The sequence below is a fragment of the Oryzias latipes genome, chromosome 6 (genome assembly GCF_002234675.1).
Source record: "Oryzias latipes chromosome 6, ASM223467v1".
Classification (NCBI taxonomy): Eukaryota; Metazoa; Chordata; class Actinopteri; order Beloniformes; family Adrianichthyidae; genus Oryzias; species Oryzias latipes.
This window is the reverse complement of record NC_019864.2, coordinates 11,857,709-11,881,426: the sequence shown is the minus strand read 5'-3', so window position 1 is coordinate 11,881,426 and position 23,718 is coordinate 11,857,709. Positions and strand designations below refer to the sequence as shown.

At 37.8% G+C, this 23,718-nt stretch overlaps 2 protein-coding genes across 3 annotated transcripts; both read right to left on the bottom strand.

Moving 5' to 3' along the window:
* Positions 1–427: 427 nt before the first annotated feature.
* parvb (parvin beta) lies at positions 428–14,079 on the bottom strand. Of its 2 annotated transcripts, none has more exons than XM_004069502.4 (13): positions 13,690–14,079; positions 9,020–9,109; positions 7,763–7,833; positions 7,594–7,696; positions 6,459–6,599; positions 5,079–5,194; positions 4,904–4,962; positions 4,775–4,794; positions 4,337–4,398; positions 4,181–4,249; positions 3,964–4,065; positions 3,801–3,873; positions 428–2,679 (listed from the first exon to the last, which is right to left on the bottom strand). In XM_004069502.4, exons 1-13 carry the CDS (start codon positions 13,772–13,774, stop codon positions 2,603–2,605), a joined length of 1,068 nt encoding a protein of 355 aa, XP_004069550.1. In that variant the 5' UTR covers positions 13,775–14,079; the 3' UTR covers positions 428–2,602. The 2 variants fall into 2 exon arrangements, with proteins under 2 accessions (XP_004069550.1, XP_011474211.1); XM_011475909.3 differs by lacking the exon at positions 13,690–14,079 and adding an exon at positions 10,254–10,385.
* Positions 14,080–19,514: 5,435 nt separating this feature from the next.
* Positions 19,515–22,021, bottom strand: LOC101168707 (apelin receptor-like). The gene is made up of 2 exons (XM_011475906.3): positions 21,838–22,021; positions 19,515–21,540 (listed from the first exon to the last, which is right to left on the bottom strand). Exon 2 carries the CDS (start codon positions 21,445–21,447, stop codon positions 20,029–20,031), a length of 1,419 nt encoding a protein of 472 aa, XP_011474208.1. The 5' UTR covers positions 21,448–21,540; positions 21,838–22,021; the 3' UTR covers positions 19,515–20,028.
* Positions 22,022–23,718: the final 1,697 nt, after the last annotated feature.

Genomic DNA, 23,718 nt, shown 5'->3' with positions numbered 1-23,718 from the left:
CTGATCCATCCACTTCTATATCAGTCTAGATTGACTCATCCATTCTCTCAATTATTCAGTTTGCCTGTAAAATGCATGAGGAGGAGTGCGCCGTGTGCTGGAGCACGTCTCCAGGTGGCCTCTGAGGCTCAGCTGAAAGGCTGGTCAGTGTAAGCGAGACTCCTGCAGAGATTCTGTACCTTAGGCAGAGGTAACCGCACTCAGCTTCAATGTGTTTGGAGTTACTTGCAGCCTGTCCTGCCTCAAGCTTTAATAGCAGAGGTAAAAATAAAAGATGCATTAAACTACATTCAAGGACACTGTACAGATAAAAACAAGATTATAAAAGACAGTGCGTACAAAGGATGCTCAAACCTATGAAACGATTCCAATGACAAAAAATGTGAACAAATCAGTCAGACATCATATAATGCAACAGAAAGATTCATTTTTAGTGGGCATTTTTGACCAAAATCCTTTTATTTTGTCTTTGGTAGAGGCCTTTTTGCAGCATGCAACCATTAAAACATCCTCAATAACAGCATTTCAAGACCATGTTAGATGACATCACAGGTTTTGCTTTGAGGAAAAACGTCATTTCTCCTCTCTTAACCTACAGCAACAACAAATATAAAGCTGTTAGCTTGAAGCCGGATTAAACTCCAATCAAATTATGTTATAAGTATTTGAAAAAAATACACAAATCTTTCCCTTTCAACAACTTACTTCTTTTCCCCTCAGAAAATGTTGATATTACGATGAAAGTAAACAAGGAAAAAGGTAATTTGGTAGGTTGTTTGGCCATCACGGATGTATGGCTTCATTTTCAAAACAGTTGTTCCACAGTAAAGAAAGCAATGACTTAAAAATCGATTTGAAACCCACTGAGAATAGCACAAAGGCAACATCAAATGTGGATCCTGAGTGACACAGAAATGACAGGAATGGTTACCATAGAGCCCTTTTTATAAAAACAATTCTCTGTTTGTGTGTAGAGACGATCAGGGCATGGGCTCTAAAGGAGAAACTTTCCCAACTGCAGCTAGAATTGAACTGCTCGACAGCTGTCAGGTCTATTTTTGAGTTTGTTGGTTTGTGTCATACCAGGATTTGAGTACTAGAAAATTTCTCTGAGACTCTGAGTGTCTCAGAGAAGTATGGCTTGTCTTGCATGAAAACCACGAGTTTTAGCATTTCAGAAGTATAACATGTTTATGTATGTGTCAAATAAATGATTTTTAATGAATGCAGAACATGCAGTCTTGTTGCAGGAAGATGGGAGATGTCTTGATCCAATTACTGGTTAAAACAGAAAAAATTATTTTCCTATAGTCAGAATTTTCGTTCATACTTAATTTGACCGTTTTCTCTTTATAAATGTATTTATCATTCCTGCTCGAGGCAACCAGACTACTAAATTCCATCATGACGTCTACTTCTACAGACTGCAGGAGATGATTTTTGCAACTTCCCTTTCTGGACCCATCAAAAGATTTTAAATTTGAATGCCAAGTTTGTTTGCTTTTGTTTTTAAATATTTTCATTCTTGCTTCATTTGTTGTAGAGTCAGAGCTGGACTCTAACGGGAAAATCCACACAAGGATTCCAGTCCATTATAAGCCACACATGGAATAAAAAAGTCTGATGAACTGACTTAATGTGTTTTTTGAACTGAAACTAACATTTTCTTTTAATTTTCTGCTTTAAGGCTCCAAATATTGAAACATTCTGCATTATTCACTTATTCTGTGAACATGGTTAAGTATCAAATATAACTTCACAAAAAGACAATAAATATCTTAAACATGACTTCAAAAAATCTTCAAATTAAAACTGGTTGACTTCTAGACTGCTTGACATGTTCAATGATTCATTGTCTGTAGTCATGTGGTGTTTTCCATCCATCCATCATCCATCCATCCATTTTCTTACATCCCTTTCGGGATCACAGGGTTGTTTTCCTTTATATACATTTTTCCTTCATTATTAATTGCGTATCCTGGTTTGTTTTAAGGACTAATTCACTTTTATGTAACAACAAATGTATTTAAATTTATTGTTTTTAACGGTCGATTGATGCACAATCGATGTATTTTTATTTCTTATTTTCAGTCATAGGTTTTAGCGTGGTTTTAACGTCTGAGTGTTGCACAGACAAGAAAACAAATGTTGAATCTCATTGTTCCAGTGACAATGACAATAAAGATTGATCTAAATGAGAGCTGTTAGATAAAAACAAATGTGACCAGCTTTGCTGGTAAATGTGATTATCAAGCCTCTTATCAGTTGCATAATAAGTAACGAATTCAAATGATCAGCTTCTTTGCATCAGGAGAATGTCTGCTGGGAAATGATTTAATAGTACTGTCAATTTCAGTTTCACACTTGGACATTTTCCAGCTTTACAGTGCCGTCTTTTAGTGACAGTGAGGAGCTAAAGGTCACACAGTTTCCTCCACAGAAGACAATCTCAGAGGATGAAATAAATAAACACTGACATTTAGAGACAGTCATAAACCAACACTCTGAGCGCTAATCCGTCTCGACTCAGCCAAACCTTTCAGAGGTGAACGTCAGGATGGACTCAGGCACAGGAGTCAGAACGGCACTAAAGCTCAGGGGTTCATTCAGAGTTTTTGTAGTTGGTGAACAGATTGTAGAGGACTCTCAGGGTGGCCTTCAGGTTGAGGTTTACAACATCTGGAAAACAAAATTGAGGATAGCAGAAATTATTGGAATTTACCAGACTTGGACTGCTTTAAGGGGAAAAAACAGAAATTTGATATAAACCACAAACTAGTAGACATTTGGGATTTTGAAGCTGAAAATAAATGAGCAGTCCAACCAAGTCAAATTTGTAACTCAAAGGAAACTCTACTATGATTACTGCTGAACTCACTTCCTTCAAGATGTCAAATTAATAATTTTGGAACTGAAGCCTGGAAATTGCTCTGGAGAATTCACAAATGATTATCATATGCAGCTCAATAGACGGAACGCACCAAAGAACTTCTCTGTTCTCCTTGTAGGCACATGTGTAGATACATATGTTCCATATCAGGGGTTAGCGTGATCATTGCAACTAAGGCCAGCCAGAAAACAGCAGCTTTCAGCACTAAAACAGCTGCAGTTCTACGTTTAGTGTCTGCTGGAAAGGCCTTGATGACTTTGGAGGGGTTCAGAAATCTGATGTACCTGCTGCATTAATAAACGTTTGCCCTCTGCAAAACTGGCCTTGTTATTTGGGTCAGTCTCAAGTGACTTTGAGGAGAAACATAAGTATTTTTTGAGCAAAATACAAAAAAATGGAATGAATGTAATAAATAGATTGTGGAAAAGCATATTCCATAACGTTCCCAGGAGAGCACATTCCAGGATATATGAGGCTAATATGAACATTTGCATATTTTTTGGTGAACCCATTTTTCTATTAAATAAAGTACAGCAAAAACATTGTTGGATTTCTTGTTTTTTTTTTAAAGACCCACCCAGATGATAACTAGTGGGTCTAGATGACCCAACTCCCAATGTTAAAGTGCCTAGGATAGCACAAGGAGTAAAAACTAACTTTGTATTTATTTATTTTTACCAAAAACTTTACAAAAGTTTCCTACTTACTAAAAAAGGTAGCCTGCAAACTTCCGTTTTGGCCAGAATTTGTGCAAATTCCACCCGCTGCCAAAACCTACAACAAGGGAGCCACCTACTGGACAAATCCTAGTATAACCGCCACGGTGGACGGTTGGCACAGCAGCACCTCCTCCAGCTGCATTTTCCCCCTTTATTTCATCGGGCAGTGAGAAATCCAAAATGTGAATTACCTTCTGGCCTTGCTTTGGGCTTCATCAAACCTCCATCCTGCATCAGCTCAAAGGCAAATGCAACATTGTGAACCTGACAGGAAACAAAATTTGATGGAGAACGTCCTTCACTTTATTGAGTTTTTAATTCGTTTAACTTCCTATTGAAATAAAGTGAGCTTACCTTCTGCTCAAAGCTCTCCGGAGTGAGGAAGAAGTTGTACAGCGGGACAAAGTAGTCCTCCAACAGTCCCATCAGTAAAATCAAATACACTCCATCAGCAAACTAAACACACAAAAGCACAATTGTAGCAGGAAGGAAAATCCAATATTAACATTTTAAGTCATGTTGCTATAAATGTCATTGGAAGTTATTTTTAAAGTTAAGTAGCATCTCTTGCCTGTGATTCCAGCTCAGTGACTTCCAGGTTCAGTTTGTTCAGATGTTTGTTCACAAATGTGATGAGTGACTGTGGAGAAAAATCTCTGTCATTTCTAGTGTCCTCTAAATCATTATATTAAAAAAAAATCAATTATAAAAAGAAGAAGAACATTACCGATTTCACTACATTAAGTTTATCCGGAGCATGGTCCAGCAGTGTGTCAAATGCGTCCCTCTCTGTCACAAAGAGAAATGTTTGGATTATAGTTTGGATTATGAAAACAGGAATTTATAGATTGAACTATGCATTAAAATTAGCATTTATTTGATACACTATATTTAGCCAGAAAATTCTTTTTATGAGCCATTTTTGTGGCTTGGTTTAAGTCAATCAATGATTTTCTGTTTGTGCAACTTTATTTTGAAAGGATAAAAATGAAAAAAAAAAGCAAATTTGTTACTAAATGTAAAAAAAATTTACTTTACGGCATTTTGTAGCAAGAAAATGTAATTTTATTGACACTTTTGGTTCTTTTGCTAAAGCTGTTCATTTGAAACAGCAACAAAAGACAAAACAAATTTTAAAATAAACTAATATAGAGCTAGAACTTACCAAATCTTCCCATCATCATTCTGAAAATGAGTTAAACAGAAAGCACAAGGTGGAAAATGAACTTAAAGTAAAAATACCTTACATTTTACACTAAAATGCTGGAATTTGAAGGCTAGTTCTGGCTCTTACTCTGTTGTAGTGGTCAGCTCTTTGGTTAGAACAGCAGTTTGCAGGATGCCTTCAAGTTTCTGCTCAGAGAAAAAAAAACAAAAGAGGAGTTAATCAGTTAGAAAATGAGAGAAAAGTCTGATGAAAAACAACATTTTCAGAAGCAAAGTTGAAATCTAAAAGGGCATGGATTTACCTTGACCACCACCACCTGGACAGAGACGTGTTCTGGAAGTCTGATGGCGGCCTGGAAGTGCATCGCCAGAGCAACCAGCAGGTAAACGATTGACACCAGGTATTTCGAATGAATAGCTGTGAACATAAGGTTAAAAAACATCAGATTTAAGTCAGATTTTTTATTTTAATTTATTCTAAACAATCCACTCCTCATTGGTCCTTTACAAATACAAGTATATGCATTGCAGCAAACAAATTCTTTCACAAACACAGCATGTAACTGCTAAAAAATATTACTTCTGCAAAGTGTATAAAATCCAAATGGACAGAAATGATTTACAGGTCTAAGCTTAAAAGGGAAAATTGGAAAAATAAAAGCATAATTTGAAAAAATAACACATGAGAACAGTTAATACAACTATACAAATGACTATTAGTCTGGAAACTGGTGTGTACATTCATTTACTTGTTTAAAAAATTTTTTTGGGTTTGTTTTGGGTAAGAGTTGATGAATAAACTTTAGAATTTCTTTATTTTCTGCTTTTCCAATGCCAACCCAGGTCTAGCTAAGAATTGGTCTCAGTTTATTTACCTCTATCATGTCAAGTCTGTTCATTATGCATGGCAGGTTTTCCTCCACTTTCCTGTTTCTGGGGGTAATTCACAATCAAAAGTCATGACTGTTTGAAATGATCCAATTCAATCATTTCTTTGTCAGAGGAGCAGGTTCCAACGTTTTTATTAAATAATGAAGGTAAAGAAACTGATTAAGTATGTCCTGCACTCAGCTTCACCTCCAAACTGCTTACTTTTTTCACCAAATTCATTTGATGTTCAGACCTTTCCATTATTGTGTTGTTCAGTTACTAAAGTCAGGTTGGAGAAAATGCTAAAAGAAGGAGTTTTTTGAGAAAATGCTCCACAATTGTCTACACTTGATCCTTTTAGACAATGGTACAAAACCATAACAAGATCTGTTTAAAAAAGCTATTAAGGCTGAATATTTCAGGTTTTTGTTTTGAAATGTTTTAAAGAGCATCAATTCCTTTATGCAGTGAGATACAGGACCAAATCTGCAGCTTAGTATACAGTAATCACATTGGTGTGTTTACTACCTAAAAACTTTGCTGCTGGTAAATTAAAAGTATCTAGAATCTTTTACACATGTTGAACTGTTGAGTCTATTAAAACCTTTTAAAAGTTTCTATATTATACTAAAAATATAAGCTTTTAGAATAGAAAAAATAAATCTAAGTGGCTCTCCCACACTCTAATGTGTTCTTTTTTTTTTTTTTTTTTTTGTTTTTTTTTTTTACTCTAATGTGTTCTTAAGTTATTCCGACATTGCTGAGGTGCAGCATTTTATTGAAAGAGTACACTCAAAAGAGCAAACACCCACACTCCACACTCCACTCAACAGTCCAGCCGTGAGGTCTGAGCACAGAGTTAACAGCCTCCAAGACCGTCTGGAGTTTCTGCTTCTGGCCAATCTCCGACTGGGTCACCTCCGCCACGTTCAGCTTCCTGCCCGACAGCTTTTCTGTCACCAACAAGACAAGAGGGAAAAACATCTGTGAGGAATTACACCATTTATTACTCAAGCCCTGTAACAGGCTGGCCACCTGTCCGGGATGTTTTCCTCCGCCTTGACCAAACAGTAGCTGGGATAGGCTCCAGCAACCCTGTGACCCCGAAAGGGATTCATTCATTCATCTTCAGTAGAAAATGGATGAATGAATGCTTCAAGTTTGCATAGTTGTAAAGTATCCACTGCCAAAATCATGACAATTGCTTGACCTATGGAGCTAATTAAATATGTAATAACTAAAATTATTATAGAAACACACAAAAAGTTAAAGAAAAAACTTACAAATGTTACATTTTCAAAAGCAAACAAGTAATCAAAAATGATTTAAAAGACACACATGCACCTGGAATCAAACAGAGCAAAAAGTAAAATAATGACAGCCTTGATGAGGGCTCTGTGTTTTCTTTTTTTTAGAAACTTTTTTTTGACTTTAAGTAGTAATTAAGAGAATATTTCCCAGCCGTGTCTCTACTGTGTGGGTTCATATACAGCTCAGCTGCAACAAAAGAGTCTGACTGCATAAAATAAGAACGCAATGAGGAAGGGACACGCACGTCAAAACAGGATTTGAAAGAAAACAAGAAATCACCCACAACCTAATAACATGATTTCCTGTCATCCTTTTAAATGTCTATGTTTGTGCAACTTAAAAAAATCACATTTTTAATATTTTTTCCTCAAAAATTTAAGACAGAAATAATATTCTCTGTGAAAGAATAGATGTGACTAACATGTGCTAGAATATACATTTGGCTAATTAGTTTTTGTAACTTTTTTGTAATCTTCATGGGTTTGCCTTGTTAGACCACAAATAGCCACTAGGGGGCTCTTCTCTTCTCTCCTCATTAACACTAACGTCAGCAGTGAGACATTTCTGCTAAAATAAATGTACACTAACAGGGAGTTAAAGGCTATCAAGAGAAAAAATAAAATTAAAAACTCTCACCAAACAACTTCTGGAGGACTTGTCCATCATAACAGTCCTCCTCCAAGTCTTTGACTATGATCCTCTCCTCCTCCAACTCACTGTTGATCCACTCAGTCAGGGTCTACAACAAAACCAACAATGAAGCTCTCCCTCCTTACTTCTCACCCAAAGTGATTGGGGACTTTACCTTTACAAGGTCTTTGAATTTGGGGTTATCATGAGAGCTTGGGTCCAACATGATCCTCTCTGCATTTTCTTCTATGGGAGAGAATTTTGGAAATTCAACAGGTGGGTCAGTAAAAACAATGAAAGCCTCATTTTAAGGAGGCAAACCAAAAACTTCATTTGTTTTTTTACAACTGTACATGAATCACAATGTAACTTAAGATACAGACGTCTCCACCCACTTTCACTTCCTGTAACCCAGCAGTCAAAGTTTCCACCGAGCTACATGTGGACAGTCCTAATGTGACCTGATTAACCTCTAAAACTCTGTATTCACACTTTAATTCTGTTTTGTCACACCTTCACAAAAAGAAAAATCATACTGTAAGTAGTTTGTTTTTTAAGTTTTACTTGCCTATAGGGGTGTGGCAGTGTGGATATGGACCAGAGGTCTGCAACCTTTACCGTTAAAAGAGCCATTTAGGTCAGTTTCCTATGGACTCAAACCCAGCTATGTTCACAAACTCCCACACTATTTTTCCGAAAAACTATACTTAATTATTCTTATTGTGTCCATTAAGTCATTCATATATAAAATGTAGCTTTAAGATATTTACAATAGTATATCAATGTTACATTTTTCTTATATTTAACTATTTTAATTTATTTTACTCTTGAAAGGAGCATATACAAGATCCTTTCAAAATAAAATACACCCTGTGTCAAATAAGATCCTCCTGCTGCAGCAGGTTTACTTGAATTAAAGATGCAGGAAAGTCAAAGATATTATTTTCTCTCATTACAACTTTGGAGAACCTTCGTCCTTATCCTCCTTTTACTATTAAATATAAGCCAGACATCATTAAGTTAAAATTCCAAGTTTTGAAAAAAAATTAAAATAGATATAAATGCAATTCTATACTTTAAGCACTTTGCCTATGGACAGCAACTATACTGTTGTGCTACATAACATACTATGTCTTTTTAAGCATATTCTGATAGAAATCCACCATAAAATCTGATAAACTAAACAAAAAGAACTAAAACTTCAAAAAAAACAACTAATTTATTTAAGTCATTAACATTTTTCTTCAAAGCCAAAGAGCCGCATGTGGCTCCAGAGCCTCAGAGTGCAGACTCTTCATGTAGACTTTGGGTAAAAAAGTAAAATAAAAATGTATTAATTGCATTTTTAAATGATCCTAAAATATATAGGATGTGTTTTTCTAGATGTAGCTGAGGGGCTTACTGCATGTGATTATGTGTAAGGAACACGTACCCAGCAGAGCATCTTCCGGATGAATTTCCGTCCCTGAAGGAAGCAGGGGAGCGTTGATGGCGTTCTTCCCCTCCTCATGTAGATCACTCACTAGTGAGAGAACAGGACACCAAACAGAAACATGTCAACACAAGCTCTTACTTCATTATTACACTGAAGTACAACATGTTTTTAATTTCAATTCCTCTTGATGTTGTCAAAAGAAAATTAAACACAACTTTCATGGATTCTCAGCTTTTTGATGTTTTATTTTTTTGCAGAAGATACAAAATCCTTGTAGTACAGTAACGGATTTTCAAAATAAAAGCTATTGATTTAAAATCTTTTTAACCCAATATCTTTGCTCTGTTTTAGAGCATGTCAACTTTTTCTAATCATGTCTAAACACACATTTCCTTTTGGACTAAATTATTTTTTGAGTGCTACACACTGGTCAAACACACTTACAGTATTGACTTTTATTGTTTTATATTATCTTGAGATATATTTTAAAAATGAGACACTCAAAAAAGAAACTCTACACACTTTGATGTAGTGAACGTGTTTCCGCTCACTGCAGTGATAGCCACTCCAGGGGTTTGCAGGCTTTCTACCCCTAATGGGCTTATTGAGTTTATCTTCCTGGATTCGACGTTGAACCTCCTAAAAGCAGACCGGATCACAATCAACGATCCCAAATCTATTCTTTAACTCACTTTATATGAGACTTTATGATGCCTGAGGAGGCGTTGAAAATAAAAAATAAGCGAAAAGTCCTTTTTCATTATTTTAAAACCTAAAATAAAACCAATCTAGATGAGTGTGCTATGTACCACACTGTGATTTCAAAGCGTCAGCCAGGAGAAGATAAACAAAAATAGCCCAGGAAGCGTGGTCCCCTCAGAGTTATTATCAGATTTAGTCTTCTCATCTCACTACACATCAGTAGTTGGGCTTGAGATTACAGAACAGGCTTGCTTTATCTAATCATAATTGTCCAACTTCCTGTCTGTCCCGCTGCAATAATGCTCATTTGGACTGTGACGAGCAATGCCTCGGCGCCTCAGCAGTCCCATTATCAAATGAGACTCCTCTTTCATTAAGGCTGAAAAGAGCAATAAACACTGAAGGTAAATCTTCATGAACGGCAAAAAACAAGTGGCTAAATTTAAATCCAAACTGCAGCACTAAGGTAACAGGTCCTGCTTCCCCATTTGCTGTTTTAAAGTTCCTCACAGCTCTACATTTACATTACCTTGCTTCTTCCTCTTAGTCCCACACAACAGGCCCGACATGTCCCCCGCTTTAACATCAACAGATTCTCCCTGATGGCTGGGAGCGAAATGAAGGAGTAAACCAGTGATTAGCCTGTGTGTGTGTCTGTGTGTGTGTGTGTGTGTGTGTGTGTGTGTGCTGGTCAGTGCAGCTGAGCAGTGGCGGGGGCGTCATCACGTGTTTATTTCTGTCACAAACCACCACCCCACCTCTGCGCTCCAGTTACAGGAGTATCTGAGGGGGGGGGGGCATCATGACAACACAGGGGCCAATCACAGGTGGCGTGATGGCCCCTCATGTCACAGTGCATACTGCAATTTATCTATGTATCTATCATGAGGAATTCTTACACTTAAAACCTGTCAGATCTGAACATTTTTCACCTGCAGAAACAGTGTTGCGAGGAAATCCGCCCTGCGGATGAGCGCGGTCTTTACGATGTTGCTGCTAATCAATCAGGCCCCGACTCCGCATCCTTTAAGAAGATGTCACTAAATCGAATTTAAGCGCATTCATCTTGAAGCTGTCACACATTCACAGAAGATGCTGTCCTCCTGGACTTTGAGTGCTGACCCTAAAGAACTGTGAGATGCCATTTGCATTCCAGATGCCTCTGAGTATAAAATGAAGCATTAAGTTGATTAGGATCGACCTGTTTCTGTAAGGTTCTAGAAGCAGGTTTACTAGTGCAGAGGTGGTGGGGAAGGGATAAAAATAATGCGACAGAATAGAGAAGACAGCCTGGAGCTTAAATATAGTTGTGGACATTAACACTGACGCCGGCATGTCAGTGGGGAACAGCGGCCAAGTGATGATACTGAAGCAGCGTTTAGCCAATATCAAGTCATTTACATTTGTGTCCATATTTTTGAATAAGCTAGAGATAAAAGCTTTGCAGCCTTTGAAACTCTTGTTCCTAACTGTAATGGTTTGCTTGTTTGGGTCCAGTTTGTTTGGATTCCTCATGGCCATGCCAGCCTCTTCTCTCCTTCCTTTCAGTCCACGATGAGCTCTTTTGTCTTTGTCTCCTTTGTCTCTTTTTGGCCCACCCATCGCTATTTCTACGTCACAACTGAGAGGTTTTTCCACACGGTATTTTTTCATTTGCTCCTGATTCAGCACGATTTGAATAAAGAAATACTCAGAAATTCAGTTTTAAGTTTAAATTCTTTTCTATACGTCCTCCATAATCAGAAAAATGCTACAAGAACAAGTTAAAAGACTAAAAACACTGTTTTCATTGGATTGCTCATTTAAGGAAACAAGAGGTCTATAGGCGTATTTTAAGCAATAATTTCATTTTTTTTTTGTTTTTTTTCAAGCAATCAAATAAGAATAGTACACAAAAACATTACAATCATCAGTTATACATTCATACAATGACGTATCAAACTTAGGTTAATTAGAAATAAAATTAAATATTGCTTGAAAGGGAGTGGAAGGAAGCAAATTTATATAATCCCAATCTCAATATCCGGTTCATAACTTTATCAGACAGAATTAAGAATCCTTGTGTATCAATAAAGCACATGACTAAGATGAATTACTTAAAATACTATGTAAAAAATAACTATTTTAGAAATCAACATAACAAATGCAGATTAGTTATCTAAAATATATACAGATTATTTTCATTAGAAAAATCCTCTGTATGGTTAAAAAATAATATTATATCAGTAAAACAGACATAACACTGTTGCAAAAATCTTCATAGCATAAATTGATCAAGTATAAGAAGTTAAAAATATGTGATAGTCAAGATGATGCTGAATTTTCTCTATTTATGTACAACAATAAAAAAAAACACAAATAAAACAAAATCTTTTGGACTGTTTGGTAACAAAAAATGTATTTGTAATATTTTAATTCCTAGAAAAGAATTTGTTTAAAAAGGCGAATAAATAAAAAAGGACTCACTTTTATCTGCATCCATCCTTCTAACAGTCTTCACTTCAACTGTTTTCAGTATTTTAAACCATCCTGCTAAAATAGATATGAAAAAACTGCCCAAACTTCCTGATAAACTATAATGGCATTGTCTGCTGCTGACACACAGACTGTATGTTGTCAGACAGATGCAGGCTTCCTCTGAGTTTAACAGGATAGAGAGAAAGAAAACCGCCATTAGTCCAGTGTGATGCCAAATAATGGTTTTCTCATCAACAAGCTCAGGAGCGTTCATGAGTGCTTCAATACAACTCTATCAGTGAGGATTCGTTTGTGTAAGTCGTCCGTCTGGGTGTTTCATTTTACAAATTTAAAGCACCACAAGTGAAAAAAAAAACAAAAAAGCATGACAACAACATTTTGGAGTTTTTATTTCAAAACTGCGTCTTTTGTTTCCATTTTAGTGTCAATTGCACCAATGGGTTGATGTCCCTCAGGGAAAAACGCAAAATTAGAGAAATGCTGCATTTATGGGGTGTTGGACTTTCCAACTTGGAAAACACACATGAACATGAGAAAAACAACAAATCATCCAACACCACATGGATGCAGAGTAACTTTCTGGACCTAAACAAATGTAATTTTATTTATTGTGTTGGGGTAAATAACAGTTTGGGGGCGCAGTGGGCCACATACAGCCCCGGGGCCGTAGTTTGCCCACCCCTGGTTTAAACAGTTTCTGAGTACAGAGGACTGCCCTTACCCAGCCACACACTATCAATATAGTCTTTATGTTTGATAAAACTTCCACACACTTCCAAAAAAATCCAAAAGTTTGTAAATGAGGAGAATCAATAAAGATGAAAGGTCAAGAACTGAATGAAATGAGGTTCCAAACAGTTCAAATGACTCAAATGCTCTTCTGGTGGTCCAGCTAAGAATGGAAATTACAAACACATGCCTATCACTCATTCACACACACACACACACACCCACCCACCCACCCACCCACCCACCCACACACACACACACACACACACACACACACATCAAGGAAATGTGTTTAGCAACCCTCCGCCTAACCGGTCACTCTCTGTGGGGGTGACACAAACCAGCTGTAACACAGCAGTCAGGGAAGCAGTTTAAACTCTCCACAAACAAAACAAGTTAGACTCCTGCCGCCTTATCTTTATACACTTGGAATCCAGAATCAGGCAGCCGCGCGCGTGTGTGTGTGCGTGTGTGTGATCTATTTATATGTTTTAACTTCATGCTGGATGCCTAAAGGTTTTGCTGTTGTCTAAAACAAACAGCATCAATGATGTCAACAACTTCTTTACTTTGTGGAGCCTGATGACCAATAAATCAATCAATCAATAAGAGAAGATGAGAGTGTTTTCTGTATGAGGTTGTGTAAAGCCTGTGTCTGTAGCAGCACCATGGACAGAAACACATCATCAGAGAGAGTGACGGCCTTTTTACCCGCGACAGACATGTGGGAAATAACGGTTCTGCTCCAGCTGACCTACCTTCTTTATTCTTTTTCTTCCGGACCAGGCTGCCTCCTAGTTTTCCGAGAAAGGACTCGTCCTTTTTCATCTTGCTGGACTGCATGCTCGCTGATGGAGTGTCAGTGTCCGAGACGCGCGCGCGCCCTCATGGAGAGATCCTCACGCCGCGCGCTCCCGCCCCGCCCCGGCAGGCGGGCGAGCACCGAGGCACCGTCACGCAGAGAGGCTGGAGATCCACGCACACGCATGAGCAACCAACACGTGAAGGAGAAGAGCCACTCTGCTGCAACCACAGCGCCCTCTACAGGCAAACGCTGCTCACATCAAGGTGAGGATGTTTTTCCCCAGGGGCGGAGCTAAGGGGGAGGGGGGGCGGACCCTCCAGCAAAAAGTCCCCCCAATTTATGAGTCAATATCTATAAGATTATTGACTAAGAGTAACATGTTATCCATAAATGCTTTTTAAGGATTACAAAAATAACAAAATTAAAATAATATTACATAGACATTAAATTAAATTAAACTAAATTAACAATAAATTAAAATGACATGTTTAGATCAGTCCAACTGGTTGCGTGAACCAGAACTCGTAATGGGGGTCAAATACTTATTTTCCTCAGTGAAGAGTAAATAAATTGATATCAAATCTTTAAAGTAGAAATCTTGATTTTCCATCTCTTACAGTTGAAATGAACCTACCATTAGGATTTTTTTTCCTTTTTAGGTGGGCAAACCTACAAAATCAACATGGGATCAAACATCTGAACAGACAATCATTTTAATGGTCTAAAGAATCTCAGCTCAGCAAACATCTTTGGTAGACAAGTCTACAACCTTCTGCTCAAGACATTCATGACAAATCCCTAGTTCCCCTCCAGGTGCAGCAGATATGACACAGATTTAGCTTTATAAGCAAAAATCATAAAGTTGTGTGTCTGATCAAGTAAGACTTCCTTTCCCGTGTCACGTGAAGGTTTATTGCATCCCCATCCTCCCGGACATCCTGTATTCTGGACTGCTGGACCTGAACAGAAATCTGCTAATGTAATCCACTTCATACAATCAACAAACGTGTCTGCATGTCTTTAAATCAATCCTGTTTTAACCCTTGTGCTATCTTAGATGACCCCACCCTTACATTGACGTGTTCCCCATACCATGACAAAGGTGGATAAAGGTGACAAGATTTCATGTAATCCACGGACACCAGTGAAGATCACAAATCATTGAAGAAAAAAGGTTCAGAGCACTGTCTAGTGGGTCTAGATGACCCAACTCCAATTTGTAAAGTGCCTAGGATAGCACAAGGGTTACAGAGATTTGAAAAGTTCTGCTTTTTTCAAGTTTGTCCCTCAGAAATAAGGAATCCTTTCATTCTGGGGTAACTTTTTGTTTAGCTATAGTGTCTAATACATGTGTCTGCTCTTCTTCTCATCTTCAGACGGTAGCAGTTCTTCAGATAGTGGAAGATCTTCTTCAGAGGCCAGATCTTCACAAGAAAGCAGCTCTTCTCCGCGGACACACTCAAAAAACGTTCACTTTGAATGAACATAAAAAAATTATGGAAAGGATTTCCACATGATTAGATTGCGTTACTTGAACAAAAATGAATCATGTTGGTCCTACTTAATATATTTAGGTTGGGTCAACTTAATGTATTTAGGTTCAAACTAATAAATTTAAGTTGATTCAATTTAAATAGAGCAGTTGCACCCAACTTTAATTAATATTGTTGCTCACTCTAAAAAGAAAAAAATTGATCCAACTTAATTGAATCACTTCAATTGGTCACACCTAAGCAAATTAAGTTTATTTAACTTAAATTTCTATTTTTTTCTTTAATTTTATTTATTCATCTGTAATCGATATGTTGTTCCAAAGTTACAACCAATGGGTTTTTTAATTTTCACATCAACGACATGAATTACTCAGCAAAGTCCCACATCACAAGGCAGGAGCTCAAATACCATGAACTCCGTGTCAAGTATTGGAACATTACCAATTTGTCACACAAGGGGGTTGGTCATCATCCTCTACCAAACTTTAACTCATGGTGCAAAAAATAAATAAACATAAAAGTTTAAATCACTAGTTAAAACAGAGTAAAACAGCTAGACAATAAAACCCATGGAAAAAACCTCACACTTAGAGCCCAATCTGCCCAGATAGACAAAGAAAATGGTATCCCACAATTCCTTGCGATTACTAATGTATCCAATTTAATGGTATCATGTTGGATCAACATGATTGAAATTAGTAACTTTTAAATGGATTATTTTTATGTACAATCGACATGATTCATTCACGTAAGATTTACAAACATAAAATTTTCTGGTTGAAATGACAAGTTACTTTTTCGTTAACCTAATTGGCTGGTAATTTCCTTTTTTTGAGTGGACAAGTTGGCTGAACCGGTCTTCATTCGATGGTCCAAGCAGCCAAACAAGTGAGGATGAATCAGAGACCAGCAGTGGAGACCCATTTGAAGGTGAAAATAATGGTGAGGTTTCTTAATCAGTGAAGGAGCACATTCACATCCTGCTGAATTACTTTTTCCTCAGTCACAACTGAATGTATTTGGTGTGTCTCTGCAGCAAAGAAGCAAGGCCTGCTGGGAGAAGGAGGCTACAGGTCTGTTTATGCATCGCATTTCTGATGGGTTACCAGTAGGTGTGACGTAGAGCAAATCTTCTCATCTTCTCCTTGTAAATGTGTGGGTTCATTTAGGTGGTGTCCTTCCCTAATCTAAAAATTTGCAAATCGGCTTAATTAGTCCAATTCGGTTTGATTAGTTCAATAGTCTGAATTCAGCTAAGGCTGCAACTATCTTCATTATTAATACATATTTTGTTCAATCTCTGTTTTAACTCTGTATCTCTCTGAGACTTCCCCTTCAGCCAAAACTGATGAAGCCATAGAAATCTAATATAAGATTACTGAGGACCTTGGGAGCGGCACCCACCAGTCAACACAACAAAATCTACTCACACACACACACACGGCCCAACCCAGTTCTAGAAACTCTTCAAAAACTGTTTTTTTTGGGTTGTATATTCCTATTATTGAAAAATTCTTCCTACAGGAGGCTGGGAACTTGTAAATAAGCCCCTTATGTTCAAAGAACTGGACAATTTTTTGAATTTCAGGTTTATTGATACAAGCTAATGTGTTTTTATTTTAAATCATAAACCCATTAAACTCAAACAAAAAAAATTTTCATTGGTTCATAAGACTATGTTGCCAAATCATGTCTGCATTTTCTTCATAGGGTATTTTCGTTTAAATTAGTAAATCAACTAGTCTTGAACCATTCGATTATTGAGACTTGAAAATGTAATTTGTGTCTCAAAGCCCAAAGAGATGTGGTGTGGTGTTTGTCCTCCACCAATATGAGGCGCAGGGTTATATATGTTACATCATCACCTTTAGGTTTTAGTGAGAGTGGTCTTTCTTAGGTATTGGTGCAGTTGATAAAAAGTTTCAAATTCGCCAACAAGCAGACAACACTGCCCTCTTTTAAAAGATCACAATCAAATCATCACTGCATTGACTTGTGTTAAAGTATTTAGTAATGTGTCAGGGTTAGAAATGAATAAATCAATTTTATTTCCTCTGAAAAACTGTCCTTGTTATTTTCGATAGGATAACAGTGAGTGAAAAAGTGACATTTCTTTATAAAAAATAAGGAGGAGTGTCATAAGTTGAACTTTAATCCTATTAATAAAAAAAAACTCAATCAAAATTCAATTCATGTTTAATGAGAGACTTATTTATTTGGCTGGGTCTTCATATCAAAGGCAGAGGGTGCATAATGCTCTGTGAGTAGAGTCACTCCATCAGACTGTGAACCTAAACGAATAAATGATAAATAAATGCTACATAATATGCTTAAAGGAAGACTTTTAATCTCTCTATGAGGTAGTCTTCAGTTTACCAGCTAAACATTTTCCAGAGAATATCTAAACACATTAACAAATAGCATTCTGGGGGTTTAGAATGACATAATAAAAAACACTATTTATTCGAGGCTTGTATGGCAAAAATATATGAATTATGTGTGTGCAATTATGTCTTTTTTAGGTAAAAAATATACATTCCTAACCCTTGTGCTTTCCTAGGCACTTTACCATTTGGAGTTGGGTCATCTAGACCCACTAGACAGTGCTCTGAACCTTTTGTCTTCAATGATTTGTGAACCTCACTGGTGTCCATGGATTACATGAAATCTTTCCACCTTTATCCACCTTTGTCATGGTAGGGAGAACACGTCAGTGTAAGGGTGGGGTCATCTAAGATAGCACAAGGGTTACAACAGGGAGAAGCTGAATAATTAAATGCACCACAGGTAGATCAATACTTTTCCCTGAACAGCTAAAAAAGACTTTTTTAAATTATGAAGTCATTCATTTCGTAGAAACCTTCCAGTTTGTTTGGTGAGCCAAGTTTACAGCCTCACGGCGAAACATTTAACTTTAGTGCCTTTTGAAGGAGAAACAACCTTCAACAACAGCCACCAAAGAGCCCATTTTCACTAAGGTTTTCATCATTTATTTTATGGAATTGTTAATAAATGGGTTTATTTATATGGGTACAATATTGAAAGGAAAATATATTTTAAGCAACTTTGGACCAAATCACAACCTTCATACCGGCTGCTAACTTCAGCAGCAACATGCTGAACATGATCGTCATGGTGATGTCAACCAACCCGTGCCAACCAATACAGATCTGGAGAGTATGATGATCTCATTATGGTTTGGGTTTTTTTTCTGGTAAAAGCGTATAAAAAAAGATGAGTCTTGATGTTTTATATTGTCCTTCTTCATTTTCTCAATCAGGGAATAAAAAAACTGTCAGAGCTTTGTCATTGGCATGTTAAGGAAATGCTCTGCTGCCTCTCTTTCTTCACAGTGATCAAAGTTGTCAGGGGATTTTCTTTTCTATAGTTTGTGATAAATTGTAAATATACTTGCTTTTAAAAAGACTGATCTCTCCTGTAAAGTCCTCTCCAGATTTTACTGTCACATAAAGTTCCCCAACTTGGCACCAATTTACCCTGTTAAATTCCTGCTGAATTTTGCAAAACAAATGGGTGAGCATGAAATTATTTTTTTAAATATACTTTTTTTTACAGATCTATAAAATGTTTCTAACCAATGATCTTTGCTATATTGTTTGCCAAATGGTTCACTAGTTACATGTACTTGGATTACAAAACCGCAGCTTTTTTAAGTCAGTTATTATTAACACTAAAAGTAAAATTTTACATTTTACATGTTGTATTTTTAATTCAAGTCTTAAAAAAACAACATATTGAAAACAAACATCACCCAAAACTTTTCAAACCTGTAATATTGCAACTCAGACAGTGATGAAAGATATTTTAAATGCAGTGGAGATTGATTCAGTTTAATCTTACGTTCATAACATAAAATGTTTTTGGAATCTAATATATTATATGTCTTTCAAATTTGATTTACCCAGAGAGGTTAAGGTTAATCTTCTTCTGCCGTTTTATCCCTTTCGGGGTCACGGGGCTGCTGGAGCCTATCCTGGCCACTTGTGGGTGAAGGCAGGGGACATCCTGCCCGTCTGTCACAGGGCCACAATCACACACCCACTTACACCGAGGGACAATTTAGAGTTGCCAACTGACCTATGAAGCATGTTTTTGGATGGTGGGAGGAAGCCAGAAACCCTGGAGAGAACCCACACATGCACAGGGAGAACATGCAAACTCGACACAGAAAGGTCCCCCATTGATGTGCTGTTTCGGGTCCCCCAGCCAGGACCTGAACTGGGGGCCTTCTCGCTGTGAGGCAAGAGCGCTAACCACTGTGCCACCGTGCAGCCTAGGTTGAGGTTTCAATAAAGAAATAAAATATATATTTTATGTTGAGGTTGAGGTTTCAATATAAACTTCTTTTTTCTTGCCTATAAATCATTTCTAGTGTTGATTTTCTCGATTTAAATTTGTGTTGCGCCTAAAAAAAAAGTGATTCAAAGTTGTCAGAAACCTTTGGGTAGTTTCTGGACAACCAAATAATAAATAATTAACATTTTGGGATCTTGTTTTTTAAAGAAAAAAATTAGTACACATTTTAATAATCATCAACAAAAGCTAAGTAAAAAGGAATTTTTAAAAAATAAAACAATGAATAGAACACATTACATGGTCAGATCACATGTCACAATTTAGGAAGTGGACACTTTTTTCTGGGGAGAATGTGACATCATAAACAAAGAATGCACTGTTTATCCGTCAATATGTTTACAAAAAAACAATTGTTTTTTAAGGTTTTTTTTAAATGACCCTGTTTATCAGGAAGATAGTACAGTGGCTTTGAGAATTTGAGTTCAAAAGGCCACCTCAGCCACTGCAAGCACCATCTCCTCTCCCTCCCCATCCTCTAACCGATGTGTGTCCTGCGTCCTCATGGGAAAAGTTGAGCTCCCATCCTCTTTCCCATCAGGTTCATCAATCTTGCTGGCTTTGGTTTCTCCTCTTCCTCTGCATATTCCACACAGCGTAAGGAGAGCTCCTTTGCATCTCCTCCTAAAGGATGGATCACAGGCTGCATACAGGAAGGGGTTCAAGCAGGAGTTGATGTAGGCCAAACAGGTGACATACGGGTGGGCAGCCAGCAGACTTTGGTCTAAAGAGCAGGAGTAGGCGACGAATCCAAACTCCAGGAGCATGGCCATGGTTTTATTAACATGCAGGGGCAGCCAGCACAGAAAGAACGCCAGCACTAAAGTAACAATCACCCGGAGCAGTCTCCTCTGGCGTTTGCGGTCAGTACCAGGGCCCCGTCCAAAGTGTCTGCTGAGGAGTTGGGCCAGAGAGCAGTAGCAAACCAGCAAGATGATAAAAGGAAGCAGGAAGCCGAACAGAGTTGATTTGATGCTCAAGGCAGAAGCCCACAACATCTCCATCCTCTCTTTTTCTGAGTCATCCAGCTCTGATCCAATCATTATGGAGTAATCCATCTGACAGGAAAGGATGGCATTTCTGGAGTCCAGCTGCTGGCTGTTTTTGGGGTCCAGCTCAAGCTCGATCTCCCTGACCGAGCGCAGCAGCAAGCCAGGAAGAGCCAGGACACCTGCCACCGCCCACACGCCACCGAGAACCCAAAAAGCTCTGGAGGGCCAGCTCTGTGGTGGCTGCTGGCTGGAGGACTGGCGACCGGTCAAAATCCAATACCGCTCCAGACTGAGCATGCTCAGGCTGAAGACGCTGGCGTACATGTTGAGAGCTGTAAGGAAGCTGCTGATTTGACAAAGAGCCTGCCCAAAGATCCAGTGGTAGCCCATTGCTGTGTAAACTGCCCAAAGAGGGAGAGTTACAAGGAAGCAGAGGTCAGCCAACGCTAAACTGGCTATGAGGGAGTCTGTTAGAGACCTGGAGGGACGAGGGATGAGAGGAGGATGAGTGTTGGAGGAAGGACACGGGGGTCTGCTGCTTTGTCCTGAAGAATCAGTGACATTTGATCTGTTTGTCGGACAAAAACAACCATGGGGAGCGTGTTTTATCCTGGTTCTGAAACTACAGCAGAGCTGTCTGACTTCCCTTTTCTGTTTGCCCCATGCCCCTGTCTGCCTGCCCTCAGATCGGTCCAAATAGGCCCACAGCACCAAGCCGTTTCCAAGACAACCAAGCAGGAAGGCCAGCAAGTAGACTGAAGGGATGATAAAAAGGGAGGGCGACCAGTCGCTGTAGTCACAGAGGAGAAAGGGAGTAGGGCTGGGGGAAGAGGGGACATCTTGATCTGACATCTGTCTATTCTAGGTAATAGTTCACATAAGTCCAAAAGGAATAAAACAGAAACTTCTGTTCACCTTCGCTTCATCAGTCTTGACTTGGAAAGTCTGAAAATTAAAGACATAAAATAGGATTATACTCAGAAAAGCTTCCCTTGTGATTACACACAAAAAAATACAAAACTCAAAGACAGAAACTTTTATCATTGGATGTGTGCACGAATCTTCTTTAAAAAGTCTCATTTTAATCAGGTAACATAGGAATAAAAGTCAAAGAATTTTGGACTATAAACAACAGGATTATAGTAAAAGACATGAGAAAAGATTTTAAATTCAGAATCCATAGGCACACAGCATATGAAAAATAACTTTCTAAACTTGATTTAGTTTTGAGATGATACTCACTTTAAGCATCTACAGCTTCATGAAAGTAATTTCCACAGTGGAGCCTTCATCTTATCATCTTCATCAAGACCTTTCTTTTCTGCTGTTGTCTCTTCAGTCTGTATGTTTTTATATGTCCTCTCCGCAGACAGAAGTGAACCCAACTGAAGCCCTCCTTTTTCTGGAACCAGACCACCCCAGTGACAGTCTGCAAACACAAGCCCCCCTTAAAACAAACTTGCAAACCGCAGGAGAGCCCACACACAAACAGCCTGACAAACAAGGCCGTCCAGGCTGCTCGTCCTCTTCACACACATGCAAACACCTTCAAATGCGCAAATGCAAGCAAACATTCTGTCCCCAGTGTGTCGCATGTTCAGAAACACTCTGGTTACAATGATCAAATCTGATAAAACGAAGGATAAATTACACGCTCTCATCTAATCAACAACTTCAGAACGGAAAATAGCTTTAAACAAGATCGACAAAAGGTTTTCAGCGGAAACTATATTTTTCTTCTTGGCTAAACCTACAAAATCAATCTGTGGCTAATGAATGTCTGTTTTATGCAACTTTTTAAAAGAACATTGTGAATTTAAGTGTGTTTTAGTGAAATATTGCTGTAAAAAAAGTAAATATAAATCATTTTTGGTGAGATTATTGTTTTGCAGGTGGACAGTTCAGAACAGGTGTGTCGGAACAATTTTAAGGTTCTTAACAGTGCTTTCACAGATCCATGGATAAATTAAATAGTAATTATTTAATGTACTTGTTTTTTATATTTATCTAAAAAAATGAAGAGAATTTGATCCAGCAGCCAAAGTTGATCATAAATAATATCTTATGTGCACATTTCCTGAAAAGAGAGAGTAATTTCCTTTACTGTGTTTGATCATTTCAACGCTCCAAAGTTATTTTTAGAATATTAAATTGGGCTTTTTTTCGTATTTTATTCAACAGAAATACCCTGAATCTGCCACGGGTGAGTAAAAATTGTAGTTACATACAATTGACAAATTTCTTAGAAAGTTTTTCACTCAATTTTTTTTAAGAAAAATGCCGAATCATGGGACATGAGAACAAGGCCGATTGTTCAATTTCTCTCATATATGAACATGAAGACAAATATGAAAAATATTTGTCTTTACAAAAACCACACCGATTTTTCGTTTTTGTTTTACAGAATGTATTATTTGGAATGTTAACTGCCGTAGTCCAACTAAGAAATTTTGTAAATGTAAGTTGTTCAAATTCACAGTTTAGGAAAAAATTCACAATGTATTCAAAAAATTGACAATAAATAACAAAGTAGTTAATGACTTCTCAATTCTCCAAATAAAATGATTTTTTCTGGCAACACATTATTTTCACTTAAAATTAAGGTACAATACTGTAACCATTTCTGTTTAAAATGAAAGTCTTTGTCCCACCACCCTCAGCTTTTACTCTTTTTAACAGCTGTGTGACTCCGACATGAGTTATAACTTAATGGTTGTTGGAACGGTTGATGGAGGACAGGGCACCGCCAGGTCAGCATAGAATTACAGCGTAAACACAGTGGATGCTCGGATGGTAAACAGGAAGTGTTTGTCCCTCGAGAGGTCACGCTGCCATCAGCCCTTTGTGGTGGGAATAGAAGGCTTTGGGGAAACATTCCAGGCCTTTCTCTCGTCTAAAAACACACATTCTTTAAGATGGTGGGAAGGAAAGAAAAGCACACAACTTTGCAAACCTTTCTCACCCAAACTATGGTCAAATTAAAGCTTTATTAAAGCTAAATTATGGCATGGCAGTGCAAAACCACATTATTCTGTGAATACAAAGATGTTTTTACACCCGGGTTCCAGTCTAGAAAGCCTCTGCATTTTGATTTCTCAGCTTCCTATGATGGAGATCTTTTCT

What these genes read in the sequence shown, in the direction of transcription:
- parvb (XM_004069502.4), bottom strand. Translation starts at nt 13,774, where the DNA reads ATGCAGTCCAGCAAGATGAAAAAGGACGAGTCCTTTCTCGGAAAACTA. An exon ending in AGTCCTCCAGAAGTTGTTTG is followed by an intron (nt 6,600 to 7,593) that starts GTGAGAGTTTTT and finishes TGTTGGTGACAG; the next exon opens with AAAAGCTGTCGGGCAGGAAG. An exon ending in AACTTAATGTAGTGAAATCG is followed by an intron (nt 4,250 to 4,336) that starts GTAATGTTCTTC and finishes TTTTCTCCACAG; the next exon opens with TCACTCATCACATTTGTGAA.
- LOC101168707 (XM_011475906.3), bottom strand. Translation starts at nt 21,447, where the DNA reads ATGTCAGATCAAGATGTCCCCTCTTCCCCCAGCCCTACTCCCTTTCTC.